At 42.0% G+C, this 17,405-nt stretch overlaps 1 protein-coding gene across 3 annotated transcripts in view; it reads left to right on the forward strand.

Annotated features, from left to right (window-relative positions):
• Positions 1-17,405, forward strand: part of IFT56 (intraflagellar transport 56) — a 68,706-nt gene that overhangs the window by 42,307 nt on the left and 8,994 nt on the right. Inside the window, exons 12-14 of one of the 3 annotated variants that reach the window (XR_004376867.2) lie at positions 7,475-7,563; positions 11,054-11,210; positions 12,284-12,339. Coding sequence is in view for 2 of the 3 variants with exons in the window: in XM_032803152.2 (XP_032659043.2) it covers positions 7,475-7,563; positions 12,284-12,367; positions 13,938-14,007 (243 nt within the window). In the remaining variant the exon portion in view is untranslated. Of the gene's footprint in view, positions 1-7,474; positions 7,564-11,053; positions 11,642-12,283; positions 12,368-13,937; positions 14,008-17,405 lie in introns of those variants that run through there. The other 2 variants (XM_032803152.2, XM_032803153.2) reach the window with 2 other exon arrangements.

Consider the following 17,405-nt stretch of genomic DNA (forward strand, 5'->3'; position numbering starts at 1 on the left):
TCCAGTACCCAAACTCCTCCCTCTTAGTTAACCAGCATTTTTTACTTAGCGGCAACCCCCATTCCCCCAACATGCTAGATGAAACAGCTTTTACTGTATTATCTTCAAGTAGCATATTTCCGTCTAAATTAGACTGTAAGCTCCTTGAGGCAGAGACAATGTTTTGTATGTTCAGGGCAGCACATGCTGATAGCATTTAATAAAAAGGAACAATAAGAACTCTCAGTGCAGTATTCCAAAATGTACTGTACTTATGTATATTATAACACATCAGCCATTGTGTTGCCTGCTTAAGGTCATTCTGCTGACCTTAGACTTTGCATTTGCTTCCCTAGATTTAGGATGGGGATTATAGTTTTGCTGCTTTTGTATGAGAGCCTTTGCTAACATAGTTGGCCTCGAAGTCAAAATCTAGCACTTCCTTCTATTGCCAGTCCTGGGTGGTCTCCCAGGATTAAAGAACTAGTACCACTAGATTGTCTGTGCCCTGCATCAGCATATCTAACTGTTACAAACCATTATTCCTTTCTAGTTTTTTGTGTTTCGAAAAGTGAAGAAAATCCTGCTTTAGTGTTTTGGGGGGGGCGGGGGGCGGTTTGGAAGGAGGCCAGAGAAGTGATTGATAGCACCTTCACAAGCCTATTAACTTACTGGGAATTTTCGAAGGTCAATGGACAAACAAAAAAAGCAGAGCACTTTCTCTGTTGTGATTCTGGTCTTTCTGCATCTCACGCTCTCTACAGAGATCCCAGGACCAGACATGGACATGGAAAATGTTTAAAAAACTGTTGAGAACAGGGTAGTTTATGAGAACTATGTCACACATTCAGCAAAGTCTTACAGAGGTCAGCGGTTAGATCTCTGTTGTTTCTGGTTATATTATTGACTTAGAAAATTAAAAAGCACACAATGAGCAGAGTTAGGGTATGAGTGCTTCCATTCAAGAGTTGTGTAAATCTAGACTTTTAATTATTGTGTGGTTTCAGAAAAACTCAAGAACCACCCATTATGCAGCAATCATTATCTACATTTCTTTCACAATAAAACCTGCCCAAAATCAACAGCTTACACTGCATTTCAGCTAGGAAAAAAGATGGCTAAAACTATTGATCACCAACTGCTCATAAACTGGAATTGACATTGCAAATGAGGGCACTAGAGCAGGGCTGGCCAACCTGTGGCTCTTCAGAATTAATATGCAGCTCCTTGTATAGGCACCAACTCCAGGGATGGAGCTACAGGTGCCAACTTTCCAGTGTTCCAGGAGTGCTCACTGCTTAACCCCTGGCTCTGCCACAGGCCCTGGCCCAGGGACTCCACCCCTTCCCGCCCCTTTCCCTGAGCCTGCAATGCCTTTGCTTCTTCCCCCTGTCCCTCCAGAGCCTCCTGCACGCCATGAAACAGCTGATGGGGAGAAAGGGGGAGGCGCTGATGGGTGGGGCTGCCGGTGGGTGGGAGACACTGGCAGCAGGGTGGGGGAGCTGGTGTGTGTGTTGGGGGTGAGGCTGCTGACATATTACTGTGGCTCTTTGGCAATGTACATTGTTAAATTCTGGCACTTTCTCAGGCTCAGATTTATCACCCCTGCACTAGAGGTTGCTTTTTTGTTTTTTTTTTTTTTACTGTCACTGTAAAGGTGTGGGAGTCACCCCTGTGGCACCTCCTGGTGGTAGTCTGAGGTAGTCTCTTTTCCAGCCTTGGAGCGGCCTCTCCAGGGCCGGTGTCCTACTTGTAGCTGGCCCCATGTCCCTCCCAGACCCCAGTACCCCTTTATCCTGGGGCTTCCCCCTGGCAATACCCCACCAGTCTCTGTGGGTCTCCCCTCTCTGGGAAACCCTCAACCTTCTAATCCCCACCTTGCTTCAGTCTGGGCTATTGCCAGTCATCACCAAGCCCCGACTCCCTGGTGCAGACTGCAGTGTAAAAGCCACTCATCATATGCAAGGGGATTTGGACCTGCTGCCTTCCTCTGCCTCCCAGTACCTCTGTGGGCCTTGGACCAGGCCCTGCAGCCTGGGGAGTTGCCAGCCTGGAGCATGTCAGGCATTTCCCCAGCTCTGCTTCACTCCCGGTACCCTTTCTGCAGGCAAAAATGCCCTGCTCTCTCCCAGCCTAGACAGAGATTTCTGGACCTCTGGCTCACAGCCTTTTTATACAGGCCAGCTGTGGCCTGATTGGCTAAGCTGGGCCATGCCCCAATCAGCTTCCCCAATCAGCCCAGTTTAGCAGCTTTCAGCCACAACCTTCTGACTTTAACCTGGGCTGACTTTAACCTTTTTTCTGCTGGAGAGGAGGAGCCACCCCACTACAGTCCCCTATACCAGTGGTTCCCAAACTTGTTCTGCCGCTTGTGCAAGGAAAGCCTCTGGTGGGCCGGGCTGGTTTGTTTACCTGCCGCGTCCACAGGTTCGGCCAATTGCGGCTCCCAGGCGGCGCAGTTCGCTGCTCCAGGCCAATGGGAACGGCTGGAATCAGCGGCCAGTACATCCCTCGACCTGTGCCACTTCCAGCAGCTCCCATTGGTCTGAAGCAGCGAACCACGGTCACTGGGAGCCATGATCGGTCGAACCTGCAGACGTGGCAGGTAAACAAACCGGCCTGGCCCGCCAGGAGCTTTCTCTGCACAACGGGCGGAACAGTTAATGCCAGTGCTCTGAGTGATCTTTCCCAATAGCTCACCTTTCTTTAGCCTCATGATGGAAAAAGAAATAAGGATCAGATTCCTTGGAGAGAGTAAAAGAAGAACTGAAGGGGGGAGAAGCAGTAAATTGTGACATTTTTAACACTTTCACTTAATAAATGGTATATCATTTCTGTAGCTGAGCATATCTCTTGATAAGTATCCAGTTCTCATTAGACAAACTTAATTCTCAATATGAGTGGACTCTGTAGCCCACGCAAGTGGCTGCTGCTGGCACACCTATAGCTGGTAGCTCTACCTCCTAGAACACAAGTATTGCACACTATGCCAAAATAATGGGGACTAAGCACCCCCTCTTCATCTTCAATAGTTTAAAGACTAAATCTTGCATTTGGTAAAGGAATAACATCAAATCACTGGGAGTGAAAACTCTCTTTCTGGACTTCATATTACCTTCCTTTTGAGTCACTTTAAGTTGCACAAAGTATGGAGCTTCTCAAAATTAAGTTTTTTCCTCTTTCTGCCTGAATCACATGAGATGGATTAGGTCTATAAAATCCCAACTTTCCTATTTTACTTCCATTTCATTAGTCAAAATGAAACAGAGCTATGGCAAAGTCATTCACTTCTTGCCATAACAAGTAGTATCCATGGTAAACCAGGTTTGGTGATAGTGTCACCAATCCATGACTATTTTGTGTTCTTTTTATTATCTTTTTAATACCATATTTTATATAGGCATCATCTCAAAGCATTCTGTGAATGATCGTTATTCAGGAAATATTTCATCCAACACTGGTACTGTACCAGCACAATACTGGTCAGATGTTTAACAAAGCACAGTAATGCTACTTATACCTAAGAACAGGGAGTGAAGAATAATATTCTGTTAAAGTGAAATCATAGATAATTACATTTTGCTTACATAAAATTATCCTCTAACAGGGAATTTGGGCAGATCACTGGAGCAACAGACTTTCAAAGTGTGCCATTGAATTTTTGTATGACCACAGTTAGTCAGGGATCCAGCTTGTCTTTTCCCAAGTTAGCGCTTATGTAGCAGCACAATATCCTCAAAACAGTGCTGGGGCTTTAATTTAGTACTGACTCCAAGAGAAGAGTATGCTATACTGAATTATAGATACTGCTTCCTGTAGGTTTTCCTCTGGGTGTTTCCCCAAGTACTCATAAGGATCAATTACTTTTCTTAGATGTGATTGGAAGTCTTCTTACTTGTTAAGGAATTTGTGCCTCTTAATAATGGTGAAAATCTCAGTTGAGTTTTGGACTCTTTTTCCTACTTCAACTGCCACCAAAGAACAATGAGGATAATGAACAGGAATGACAAAACTTTCTTGGCAGCTGGCCATGACTGTGGAACGTGCTGCTGGAGATCAGAATGACTGCAAACCTTGCCGCCATCAGTGTGGAATGCAAAACTCACTTCTTCTGCTTAGCTTTTCACAATAATAAAAACTGTGTGAGGGAGAGAAACATATTCTTCTTTAGAATTTGTAAGGCACTCAGATCCTATAGTGATGGGTGAAGTATAATTGCCTGAAATAATATTAGTTAGTGAGGTCTGTAATCTTTGTGGGGAAAGTGAACTAAGTCTAGTGGAGTATTTAGCCTATCACATAATGATGGATGGGGACATGATGGTATCTCTAGCACATACATATGGAAATAACATTCAGGATGTTACGGTCTCTGGCCCTTAATGGGAAAATAGTTCCGGTCTCCAGCCATTATGTGTTGTATGTTCGGAGTTCATAAACCAGTATATAGAATTTTCTAAGGGATAGTTTGCAGGAAGGGGAAAAGAGGTGTCTGTGGCTATATTCTAAAAGTTCAGTGGGAGGCTGTATTTTACAAATATGGAAATACGGGTGTTATGAAAAGGAAAAACTAGAGCTCTAAGATTAATGCCCCAGTTGACTGTGTCTTGGAAATGTGTAGTGTTAGCCTGAGTTGTATGAGATGTATGGATATTACTTTAATTAAATGCATTTTTTAAAAAATAACTATGCAGAGAAGAATGTGCTGGGATAAGATGATCTCCAGCTAGAAAGTGGAAGATGAGTGGGAATGCAGGGGAGGAGAATAAATCTCAAGAATTTCTTGACCTTTGAACTTTCTGTTTTTATAAATTAATGTTCCATTAACTTGATTAATTTATAAAGCAAATATATTCTTAATTTTTACTCTCCTTAAATTTTTCTTTATATTTTGTTTGGATCTTGTATAATATAAATTGCTATGGATTTATGAACTTAAATGTCTTGTTAGGTGTGTGGGGCGGTCTCTTTTGGGGTTTCTTTGTGCCTTCCATTGCCCTGAGGGGAGTGGAAGAACACTGAGGTTTATTTAATTTATTGCCCTGACACATGAAGATGCATGTAGTGATGGAAATATATGTAAGCAAAGGGAAAATTAAACACACAAGCCAATTTCTGTTCCCAAGTAGGTACTAGAATATAATACATAGTGAAGTGACCGGGGAAGCCAGAGTGTAGAGCAGTGGTTCCCAAACTGTGGGGTATGCCCTCCCCTAGGGGGACGCAGAGGAACATGCAGGGGGAGGGGCTGGCCAGCCCCCACGAGTGGTGGGGAGGGAGCACCACCCAATTCTGACCTCAGCCTCATAGCTCCACTCCACCCCCAGACCAGCTCTGCCTCCAGTGGGAGCTGCACTCCGCCCCCTGCTCTGTCCCCAGCCTAGTTCCAACCCCAACCACAGCTCCACTCCACCCGCCAGCCCAGCTCTGGCTCCGGCCCCTCCTATGTTCCCAGTCCAGCTGCAACTCCACTTCCTTGTCCAGTTCTGCCCTCTTTCCCTTTCTGCTGGCAGGCTAGCTCCACTTCTAGCCCTAGCTCCTCCCCCATCCCCAGTTCCGTACCCAGCTCCACCTTCAACCCAAGTTCCTCTGCTGCGGAAGCCATGACTGTGCAATAATTGTGGGGGGAGGGAATAGCGCAGACAGATTCCATTATTGGTAAGAGGCGGTGTTACAGGAAAAGTTTGGGCACCACTGGTGTAGAAAAACCACACTAGAGCAATCTTACAAGGAAGGACAATAAGATTGGAGTCTGGCAGTGGATAGAGAAGGGGAGCAAAAACATACCCATTTTCAGTTGGTTTCTTACATTCTCCATTAGTGGACTCTGTTTAAACACTCAAGTTGTTGTTTCATTTTGTTTTGTTTCTACATTCAACCGAAGTGTGTGTGTGTTTTAGACAAAGACATCACACCTAGAGGTGATATTAAGGTGTTAAATTGCAGAGCCATGTGATAACACTTTTGATTGCCTCCTAATCCTCTGTCCACTAGAATAAATCCCCCTGGGATATGGATTAATTTTTCAGGGCCCCTGAACAACTTCAAACTGCTGCTTCATTAAAAAAGCAAAAACAAAACTTTTTCCTCTCAAATGGGGAATTTTCCATTCCATAACTCCTGCCCAAGGCCCAGATAAAACCTTCGGCTAGGGATGGATTTCTGTGTTTGAAAACTGTCATAATATTGGGGTTAACTATACATCTGCCCCCTTCATGACTTCCTCAAGGTCTCAAGCCTCTAGCTGTACCCTTTTTCGGGGCAGGAACCAGTGTTCCTCTCTCTCCAGATCCGTATTTTAGAGCTGCAGTCCCCTTACAATTCACTGTGATGATTATCCCAGCCCGTCTGACTTTAATCAGTGACCAGTCAGCTTTCACAAAGCATAGTACAATTATTTATGACAAAAGCATTACAGAGAAAACATATCATAAAACAATAAACAGCCTACATACATGCTAAACTTACCAGCTATCCACATGAAATCCTGATAGGTCCATATACAAATTTGTCAGTTCTTGGTTGCAGAATGGGTCTGTCCTGAATAAATTCAAGCTGACTCTGTATAGTTTGGGGCCTTTGTCTTTCAGACCTCCTGAATCAGGTAAATTAAGTCAATGCTACTTCTTCTGGAGAGTGTAGCTTCACCTGTCTGGATATCTGCATAACCAGCATTGGGAACTTGCATTAATTATTAACATCCCTCCTCTAAGTGATTCCAGATTACATAGGAACCCAACCCAGTGAACCAGGAACACAGAGATACACACAATGCTTATTGATACAATGGTCAATGAATATCTCCTGGGTCCATAACCTTTGTCTCATCTTAATACATGAGATTTTGAGGTTTTCACATTTCCAGTGTCTCACATCAGTCACAACTTCCAATCCTGTTATCGCTTGACGCTGCAGGACAAGAAATGGAAACTGTATACCCATATACTCGGTAGTGTTGCCTGGTGGATAGAGTACTGAACTGAGACTCGAGAGATGTAGGTTCTATTTGTGGCTCTTCCACTGGCTGTCTGAGTGACCTTGAGCAAATCACCTCACCTCTAATTATTCCCCATCTGTAAAATGGGAATAATGATACTGACCTTCCTTTGTAAAGTGCTTTGAGATCTACTGATGAAAAGTGCCGTATAAGAGTACTGTGTTGTTCGTATACCATTATGAAGGGAGACTAACAGTTTTCCAGTGGGACATGGCAAGGCCTGGTATGGAGTCCAATATAAAGGACTTAATATATGTGAACTTTTTAGATTTAGAAAAGTTATTTTGGGAAACAATCTTGCATTATCTCGACGCAGAACAGGGAAGGATGACCAGATGAACTAATAGCTATTCTCCATCTGTAGTGTAGTCCCTTGTCTCAAAGACGCAGGTTATACTGTGTTCTAGGACTTCATTGGCAATTTGAGAGGCAGATATCCGAGTTAATTTTCCACCACCACCCAATTTTAAATATCTGCCTTTTCCTCTCATGCCTTAGATACAATCCCAGGGAGACAGTGCATGGCCTCCTGCTTCTTTCTGCTCAGACAATTTGATGATGTCCTTATTTACCTCAACTCAGTCAAGGTCAGTAGAGCACCTTAACTACTGCTGTGTTTACCAGCTTTTTCTGCTAAGAGCTTTTTCTCTCAAGCCTGTGTGTGCATAATTCCCATTGAGAGAAAAAATCTTACTTATCTGGGATGGGAAATTTCCATTGGGTGTCTGATGGTTTTTTCTATCTTTTCTATCTTTTTTTTGTTGGAGAAATGAAAACAATGGCACATTCTTGTATATTATGTTGATATACATAACATCAAGAAGTTTATCTTCAGCTGCAAACCAGCGTTCTCTATTCACTGAGTGACAGGAGCTGCCTGCCTTCCTAACTCAACCAACAGAGGGAGCTAATGAAAAGCCTGACCTTGTAGCCTTTGATTAATTTAGCATGCAGATTGCACAAGTCACTAATAAAAGGTTATTTTGCTCAAACAGCTATACACATTTTTTAAAGGCGATGAGATTGGTGAATCACACACACAGACACAAGGACTTTATTTTAGTACTTAAATACATACAAGTATAATAGCAATAATAGAAAAGCAAAATAAGTATAGCAGAACAATTCTCTGCATTATGCATTCTCACACCCATATGGAGACAATCAGAAGTATCAGAGGATGGAAGGAAAAGTAAGTGGAGAATATCAGAAGTGAGGTGTGACAATCTAAACTTCCACATCCTGTCATGCTGATGTGCCCACTGGGGTTGGTCTGACAACCTTTTTATACTCTCTTTCCTTACATCCCACATGCATCCAGTAACAAAATTTAGATTGCCTATCAGCTCCTGTCCAGGTGTGGCTTTCGGGGAAACCATAATTGGGGTTCTGGTTGCTGACATAAGCTATTTGTGTCAATACATTTCCCAAAATTTCCAGCACATTAATGTGGTTAACTTGATGGTTACATATACCAAAAATCCCCTAAAAATCTCTTATTTCAAGCTTAAACTCCTCTTTTGTGGTTTATTTGTCACAAGATGCATATTACTAAATCTTATAACCTTAGGTCAAGCACTTTAGGCTAACTATCTAGGTCGCCTACTTTTGCAAAGCCTGTAACACGTGTATTTACATTTGTTTTCCCTACTTGCATTACAACTTTAATTATTTTTTATCATCAACATCTTTACACATTTTAACTTTCCCTAACATATAGGCTATAATTTGATTTTAACACATAAACCTTCCAAGAGCAAATCAGGGGTCAAAGGTGAATAATCTATCCCATCCAGCACAGTGCAGTATTGTACACACACACATACTTACACTTCTCTATCATTTGCATGCCTGAAGGAGCAGCTTTGAGCTCAGTTGGTGAAGAGAGTCTGATTTGCACGAGTGGCTCTTTCCTGGGCCACCCATTAGAGGATACTAGTGTACACAGGCATGCACACACACCCTTCCCTGTTCCTTTGATCATTCACTTGGAATATGTACAAACAGTTGCTGTAGTTTATTTGATATTATTTATATTATCTCAGTATAATATAGCAGAGTTTGAAGTAACTTTGGAAATGGGAAGTAGATGAAAGGAAAAGTAGTTTAGAAATGAAACATGCAGATGAGATAACTAAAATAAAGATACCAGATCATGAAGCTGATAAACAATGATTGTTGGATTAAAGGGCAGCAAAGGACTGCCAGAGAAATAGGGTACTGTACAAAGCCAGTTCCAGAAGTCTAGGATAACTCAGCCTATGAGTGCTTGAACATTCCCTGCTGACTAAGGCCTGGTGCCAGTTGGCACCAGGCCTCTCCATACATTCCAAATCAAGGGTGATTAGGTTAACCCCTTGTATACCATGCATTGCCAGTGCTTTCAAGCATAAAGAGCTCACAAAAGAATCTAATATGTCCATACCTAGAGATGAAAGATGTGTCCCTAGGCATGGCTAAACATTAACAAGGGTGGGTAAGGAAATAGTACTTTTGAAGCTCCCAAACAAAGCGGCCAGTGATCTTTTAGGTCCTCTCAGCCCTGCAACTTTTATCCATGATTTTGTAGAGGCCAGAGCAGTTTAACTGGATACATGTAACAGGGCACATTTTTTGCTCAAAGAGCCTTGTTTGTACATCTGCACTTACTATGCTATCTAACTACGTTTATCGGTGCATTCTGGGCAACTACCTTGTAGTGCCTCGACAGGTAATAGATTGGGCTGAGGGCATGCAAACAAAGCAGTTTCAGCAGCATGTGGAACAATGCAGTCTGGGACGTCATATAAGAGAGCTTGGAGAAAGGAGGGCAGGTTAAACTGGTTATGTGAATATAACTAGAGCATCCACTTCACTCTGTAAAAAGGAGAGCTGAACTGGATAAAGGAAGCCAACCATTTGCCAGCCTAGAACTCTGAGACTTGGTCTACTCCAGAAAAATGTGGTATGCTAATAACCACTCGCCCCTCCCATCTTCTCATTATCCCCCAAGAATGCATGGAACACATCACATGTCTGCACATGTACACGTTTCCAATGGCATGCAAGTGATCACTGTTTTGATTAGACATGCTTCAAGCAAAATTAACCATCATGTGGTCCACCTCTGTCCGTCTCCTCTAGTGCATTGCCAATGTGCTCATCAAGAGCAAATAAAATTAGGATGCATACGGAATGGGAAACAGATTAATACAGAAGAGATGGTGCCAATATATACATTGGTGGTCTGCCCTCATTGGAATACTGTTCAGTTCTGGTCGCTCCAGGGGGACATCAGAATTAGAGAGGATTCAGAGAAAGGTAATGAGAATGATTAGGGACATGAAAAAATTCTCATATGAAGAGAGATTGAAAAAGTTTGAAACTGTAGGCTGTAGAGAAAAAAAGAATAAAAGGAGACAGGAGAAAAGTATATAAAATAATGATACAAAGAAGGTAGATTGTGAACTTCTATTCACTCTCTCAGAGAACAGGAACAAGGAGAGTCAGTGGAATTGTGGCAAATTCAAAATGGATCATTCTGAAGGAAATATATTTTTCAGATAAGACACACAGTTAACCTGTGGAATTTATTGCCACCAGATGATACTGAGGCCAACATCTTAGGAGGATTAAAAAAGATTGGATATTTTATATACCCAGCTAGACTATCCAGAGTTATAACAATAAGTATTTTAAAAATCTTTTTGAAGGGATACACACCCTTATACTTGAGAGCATAAGGTGACTTCTAAAGAGTGGGGATTGGAAGGAACTGTTCCCTGGGAGTAGACTATCCCATACTGCCTACTGCAGGGTTTTTTGCACCTTCCTCTGAAGCAGCTGGTACTGGCCACTCTCTAAACCAGGATGCAGGCTAAATGGACCACTAGTCTAAGCCAGGCTGGCAACACCTATATTCCTATAGCCCTAATGGTTCAAATATTTCTCCCACTACTTCCCACCAGTCAAGTCTTAGGTGGCCTGCCCGGTATGGTTTATGCTTTGTAACACAGAGGCCAATTTTGATCGAAGCCACTCAAGTTTACAAGTAGAGCTGAGAACACTGTGGAACTCATTTGCATTATATTTCCTCAGTAATCACCTTTATCAGTGACTGAATTAAAACTGCATGTCTCAAAGGACGCCTTGCTATGAGTGTGCCAGCCAGTCTCAGGGCAACATACTGGCACCGATGACCATCTGGGGAGATGAGATAATCCAGGCCAAGATGAGTCCTGGTCATAAGGAACACGTTAGTGTACAACTGAGTGTCTGAACAGCTAGCAGAGTTGTACATTACTCAGAACAGCAAGCGGTGCTATGAAAAGATCAAGGGACTTAAGGTCTGGTGCTACAAGACCCAAGAGAACAATAGTAAGTCTAGTGCAGGGTAGAAAATGTGCTTGTTCTGCAACCAGATGGGCATGGCTACTGTGAATTCACAGCAGCATTAGTACTTACACATGGTCTGTTTCCCTCAACTTATGTTCACTTCTGTAATGCAGATACACCCTAACTGCGGTGAAATGCTGTTAGCTGACCATAGTTGCTGTCAGAGTTTTGTAATCATGTTTATAGCTGACCATGTCAATAACTGATAAGATTCTCTTGAAAGTTGTAGAATGGACTTGGCCTTATTTGTGCTGATTCCCACAGCATAAAGAATTTTGAGATGTAAGTCACAGGAAGCTGAAGGACTTAGAAGTAAAGTTTGAGTGAGAAGGCTGGCTGTATTTGTACAAAAGGAAGTGGTGATGCAGAGAAGCTAGCTTCTTGCTTACCAAGTTTCCCTAACACACGGACTTGTTCTAACCCTGACAAAACCATTGTTGAGGGAGAATACTCAGCACAGTATTATGATTGTGAATGTCAGCTAGCTAGCCTCACAAAGCAAGAGAGCCCCACTGCTCACTCTTTTAAACCACTAGAGAGTCAGAGCTACCTGTTCACCAGCCCAGATTTTAAGGTATTGGGGATATATGAGGGGTCATGGAGGAAGTGGCCACAGCCTCATAGCAGGTCTTAGCATGCCCAGAATGAAAGCCAAACCCAACAAAAGCTGCCACCCTGTAATTTTTGGCTTGGAACTTTCTCCAAACCAACCATGATTAATACCCAGGAACGTTTCAGTTTTGATTGTAATCATATAGTCAGGATGGAAAGCCCCTCCATAATTTTTTAGGCCCTGTTTGTAAGTGCCTAATGTCTACAGTGTATCGTTTGGGTTTTTTTTCCCAATTGTCTGCTATAGGCTGACTCAGACTTTTGTTCTTTATTTTTAATGTTGTACACCATGGTTTTCTGTCTGTCTGGCTTATTTTCCAGAGTTATTTCTACAATGATGACACTTTTAACTTTAACTACGCCCAGGCCAAAGCTGCCACTGGCAATACCAGCGAGGGTGAGGAGGTATGTATATGCTTTCTTTAAAAAAGATAAAAAAAACGCCAATGGAATTATTTCCTATATAACCCCCCTCCCCCCCACACACACACATTTTCACCCCCACACCTTTCTGATTCTGCATATTGTGTGGAAATGGAGCTGCTGCTTCCTGCAGGAATTAAGATACTTGCTTTCAGTGAACCTTGTTCAGGGGAGTCGGAGTCCTGCTAACTCATAGGATTGAGTATGCGGGGATCATGCTGTGAGTGCAGCACTCCAAGCTATCTCTAACTGATCAAGGAATGCTCTCTTGATCAGTGTTCTGTGTACTGTGCCTGAGATCACAGGCGTACTAGGGATCACTGAGCAACAGAAAGTGGATAGATAAGAGCTTTAGGTGTCCCCCTTGGAGCTTTGTGAGAAACAAACTTTCTTCCCCTGGGAGGAGGAAAGAAAGAGGAAGTGTTCCCCATCCTGTTCAGCAGCATCCATTAGTACTTAAGGAAGTTCATTTCTCCCCACACACAGTTTTTTTTTTTTTTTGGTGCATCTGATGTTGATTTATTCCTGAAATACACAAAAGCAGTTGGCTGCTGGGAAGAAAGAAGAGAGATTTCCCACAAGGATTAAAAAAATCAGAGGACAGACCCAAAAATCCCCCAAACCCATGTGATTTTATTTTAAGCTAATTGTGTGATTTTTATAGGCCAAAAAAAATGAAATTGTTTTCTTCTGAGTTTTAAATTTGAGTCCCAGGAGCAATATGGTGACAGTTTTTTCCTGAAAGACTGCTAGAGTTGGCACAGGTAATGCACTGTCTATACTAGCACTATGTTGATGCAAGAATGTAGACTTTAGCTTTGCGTTGTTGGGGGTTGTTATTGCATTGATGTTGGTGGGTACCTGCGTCAGGTGTGGTGTGGATAGATGCAAAACAAGTCAACTTAGGTCAACCTAACATTGTAGTATAGACCAGACCTCAGGAACTCAACAAAATCACCCCCAACCCTCCTTAGATGTGGAATGACTGTAACTCCACTATATGTTGTAAAAGGAAGTATTTTAACACAGAGCCTTGATAAAACTAATGGTTAAGGACTGTTATTGCTAGTCAAGGAATGCTCTGTTACATACAATATGTGGCAGAGGGGTGGGAAGGGATCATCATCACAGTGAGACTTCTGGTATTTTAGAAAGACACTGATTTCATTCTTTGCACTGCATTCTAAATTAATGCATTCTCAGTTGCTGCCTGTGCAAACTAGCCTCTTCTCTCAGCCCCTGTCTTCCTTTATGGCTGGCTTGCTATGTACCAACACCCGCTAGCAGCTGTTCAAGTGAGGCCACACCATAGTTTGGCATTTTAGAGCTCCAGATAATACCATGATAAATGTGGTACTGTTTGAATTCCCCACTTACTAGACACAGAGAGATGCCCCTATGAATTACAATTTCACCCCCTAACTCTTCCCATGAAGCTGTTGTTGAGTATTCTCTGGCCTGGGCCTTGGCTACATATTGAAACAAGGACATGATCTACTGTGTATTTGGGAGAGCAGATGCACATAATTTTCTTTTTCCTTCTTTCCTGCAGGTGTTCCTCTTGATCCAGAGTGAGAAGATAAAGAATGATTATGTTTACCTTAGCTGGCTGGCTCGTTGCTGTGAGTCACTTTACTTGCAAGATTGCAGGGTGTGGATCCTCCTGTTTTGCATTAGTGTTGCCATTCCATCTTCCCTATTAATTTTTAATGTTGTGGGTGGATTTAGTCCTTATGAAAGTGAAGTGCAAATAGCACTGGCTCTAACCAGCTGTAGTGCGAGTAAGTATTCTGCAAGCAGTATATCTTTGGCTGCATAACCTCTCCTATTTCAGTTCTGGCCCAACACAGCTCTGCCAATGCACCTCCTTCCTGACCTGTAGGACTTCATTCTTCCAAGTCCAGAATGTTATCTGAGCAGAGATTGCTGATTATAATAGATTACATTAATTGCTATTAAATTAATATTGGTTTGTTCCAGTTTTTACAAAATCCTTCTCATGGAAAGGTGCTAATACACAAGTGATGTATAATATAAAACCTTAGAGGAATAGGAAGAGGTGAGTGGAAGGGAAAGGTAGTCTAGTGGATAGGGCACCAACCTAGCAGTCAGGGCTTGGGTTCAATTCTACAGACTTCCTCTGTAATCTTGGATAAGTCACTTACACTTGCGCACAGTTCCCTATCTATAAAATGTGAACAGTAGTTCCCTAACTCAAAGAGATGCTGTGAAAATAAAATCCATTAGTGATTGTGCAATGCTCAACTACTTTGGTGAAGAAGACCATAGACTATCTAGATAGATAAAGAACATGGTGGCTGTTACTGTGATGATTGCTTGCCAATGTCACTTACTTTAGGTGACATTTTGTCAATTTGAGAGCACATGAGCAGTACCACTTTTTCAAAGCAGAGTACCACAGAGGTGGCCTTTGCTACAGGCTTGTGCAGCTCAAATCTGGAGACTTTTCCTGAGGCAACTCCTTCCTTGTGCAGCTCAAATCTGGAGACTTTTCCTGAGGCAACTCCTTCCTTGTAGCCTCAGCACAACAGAAAGAATGTTCATTAGACTGCCCTTCTCCCACCCCAATGACTTCCAGAGCAGCAACGGTAGCTTCATTATGCTGTGTTGGAGGTAGAGTCACTATCTATGCTATGCCTTTCCCAGACAGGTAACTGGAGACTTCTACGCCGCACACATTGGCCAACCATTCCTGATTCTCCTTGGGGCCTCACAGTTTCTTACTTAATTAATCCATAAATCTAGAATATTTGTTTATTGTGAATTTTATGTTTTGACATTTACCCATTGTGACCAGGGTCCCGGGGAGCCACACTGAGATTACTCAGTTAGGGCAAATTGTAAAGAATGGGGCAGACAATCTCCAAAGCTGGTGGATATTCCAATACCAAGCCAACACAAAACAACTTCTATAATACCTTACTGGTTACCAAGAAACCAAAACACACTTCCCTTAAAGCAACCCAGCTTTGGGCTTCCACCCAGACACCCAAGTCAGATATGAGAATTACTGAAAATCTTATTCATCATAGAATAAAGTTCTACCAGTCCCAAGGGATCAGACACATTACCTCTCAGGTTAAGGAATATCTCAGATCTTACCCAAATGAATACTTACAGCCAATTCTGATTAACTAAATTAAAATTTATTAAAAAAGAAAAGAGAGAATTAATTAAAAGATCAGTATAATACAGACTTGAGTACAATTCTGAGATCAGTTTTATAGTAGAGATGGTAACTTTTATAGTTGCAAAGAGTTCTTTCAGAATTAGTCCGTAGGTCCAACATTCATATTCAGGGTGATCCAGGTGGGACTGGAGATCTGTTTACAACTGAAACTTCCCTTGCGTAAAGCATCAAGCAGATCTGAGATAAAAAGGATCAGGACCCAAGGGTTTTTATACAGTTTCATGTCTTCTCTTGACAGCTCAGAGTTCTTAGGTGAACAATAAGCAATCATTGAGACTGTGAAGTAGACTTATTTCCTAAGCATCACTGGTAACTAGCTACAGGGATTAACATAAGGCAATTACCTGTTTTTCACCATTCGCAGGTGATTTGCTATACATTCCAAAGAGAGATCAATACAGTGATAGCACTATATTTACAGTTCATTTAAATGTTAAGATCTCCTTTTGATCTCAATTAATAGAATACAGCAAAGACAGGAACCGTTTGGTTACATTGTTAACCTCCAACAATATATATGTAAACACATGAAAACACAATCATTATCTACCAATATGTCCCTAAAGATTGAATTTGGGTCATTTATCCTGCAGGATGCTTAACCCTTTCTGGCCATGTGTCACACCCATGGATAAAGTTTTACCTGATGGTAGAACCCAAGATCCAGAATGAAATGGTGATGCTGATTCAGTAGGTGGTGCGCTTCCATTTAATTCTGTACTAAAGCAATTCCCTACCATGGTGCTAGGGATGCTGTAAGATCCTTGTGGTCATTAAAAAGATCCCATGGAACTTTCATAAGAATAGTTAAATATTCTTGGGTACATTAGATAATTGTAGCATTAGAAATTATTTTCTTCATGCTAAGTTTCCACTGAAGTTTCATTAGAGTTGCTGTATTCTTCCATATCTCTTAAAATGTTGAGGTGCCATAATTTATTACAGGGGCAGCTACTTTGAGTGGTGGATGAAATTATCCCTTGATGTGTAAAGTATATATATTACTTTGAGATCCTTCTGGATGAAAGATGCTATAGAAATGTAAAGTATTCTAGCGTATTCATTTCTGAGTATGAGCAGATGTTGTAGGAACATAAGAATGGCCATACTGGGTCAGATCAATGGTCCATCTAGCCCAATATCCTGTCTTCTGCCAATGCTAGATGCTTCAGCGGGAATGAACAGAATGGGGCGATTATCGAGTGATCCATTCCCTGTCCTCCAGTCCCAGAATCTGGCAGTCAGAGGCTTAGCCATCTTAGCTAATAGCCACTGATGGACCTATCCTCCATGAACTTATCTAATTCTTTTTTTTAACCTAGTTGTCCTTTTGGCCTTCAAATCATCCATTGGATATTTCTGTCCTCACATATTTGCAGGAGGCTAGAGATCCTGGAAATGCAACTGATTCAGGGTTCTGTGTAATATGTGTGGTCTCGAGCTATTGTACCAATTATTTAGACCTTATCTCAAAGAGGAGATGAAAAGCCATTACTATTTCGCTTCCCAGCATGGCGCACTGTTTCTCTATATGCACAGATTGCTAGTTGTTACTAAATTATAAAGGCATTTTTCCCCATAAGAAATCATGGTTTTTGAGGTTTTCAGTGCTCAGACATCTGGTCGTCATATGTGGGGCTAAGACCTGTGTCCTCTCTGCTACTACTGAAGCTGAAGAAACCAAAATCTAGTCTGGTCTCTCAGTTTCTGTCACACCAGGAGAGTCCAATAATTACCTGTTCTTATGTACTGTCTCCAATAGTGGTCATTTCAGGATATTTCATAACGGGATGTAACTTCCCCATAATG

The sequence above is a fragment of the Chelonoidis abingdonii genome, chromosome 1, assembly GCF_003597395.2.
Source record: "Chelonoidis abingdonii isolate Lonesome George chromosome 1, CheloAbing_2.0, whole genome shotgun sequence".
In the NCBI taxonomy this organism is placed as follows: domain Eukaryota; kingdom Metazoa; phylum Chordata; order Testudines; family Testudinidae; genus Chelonoidis; species Chelonoidis abingdonii.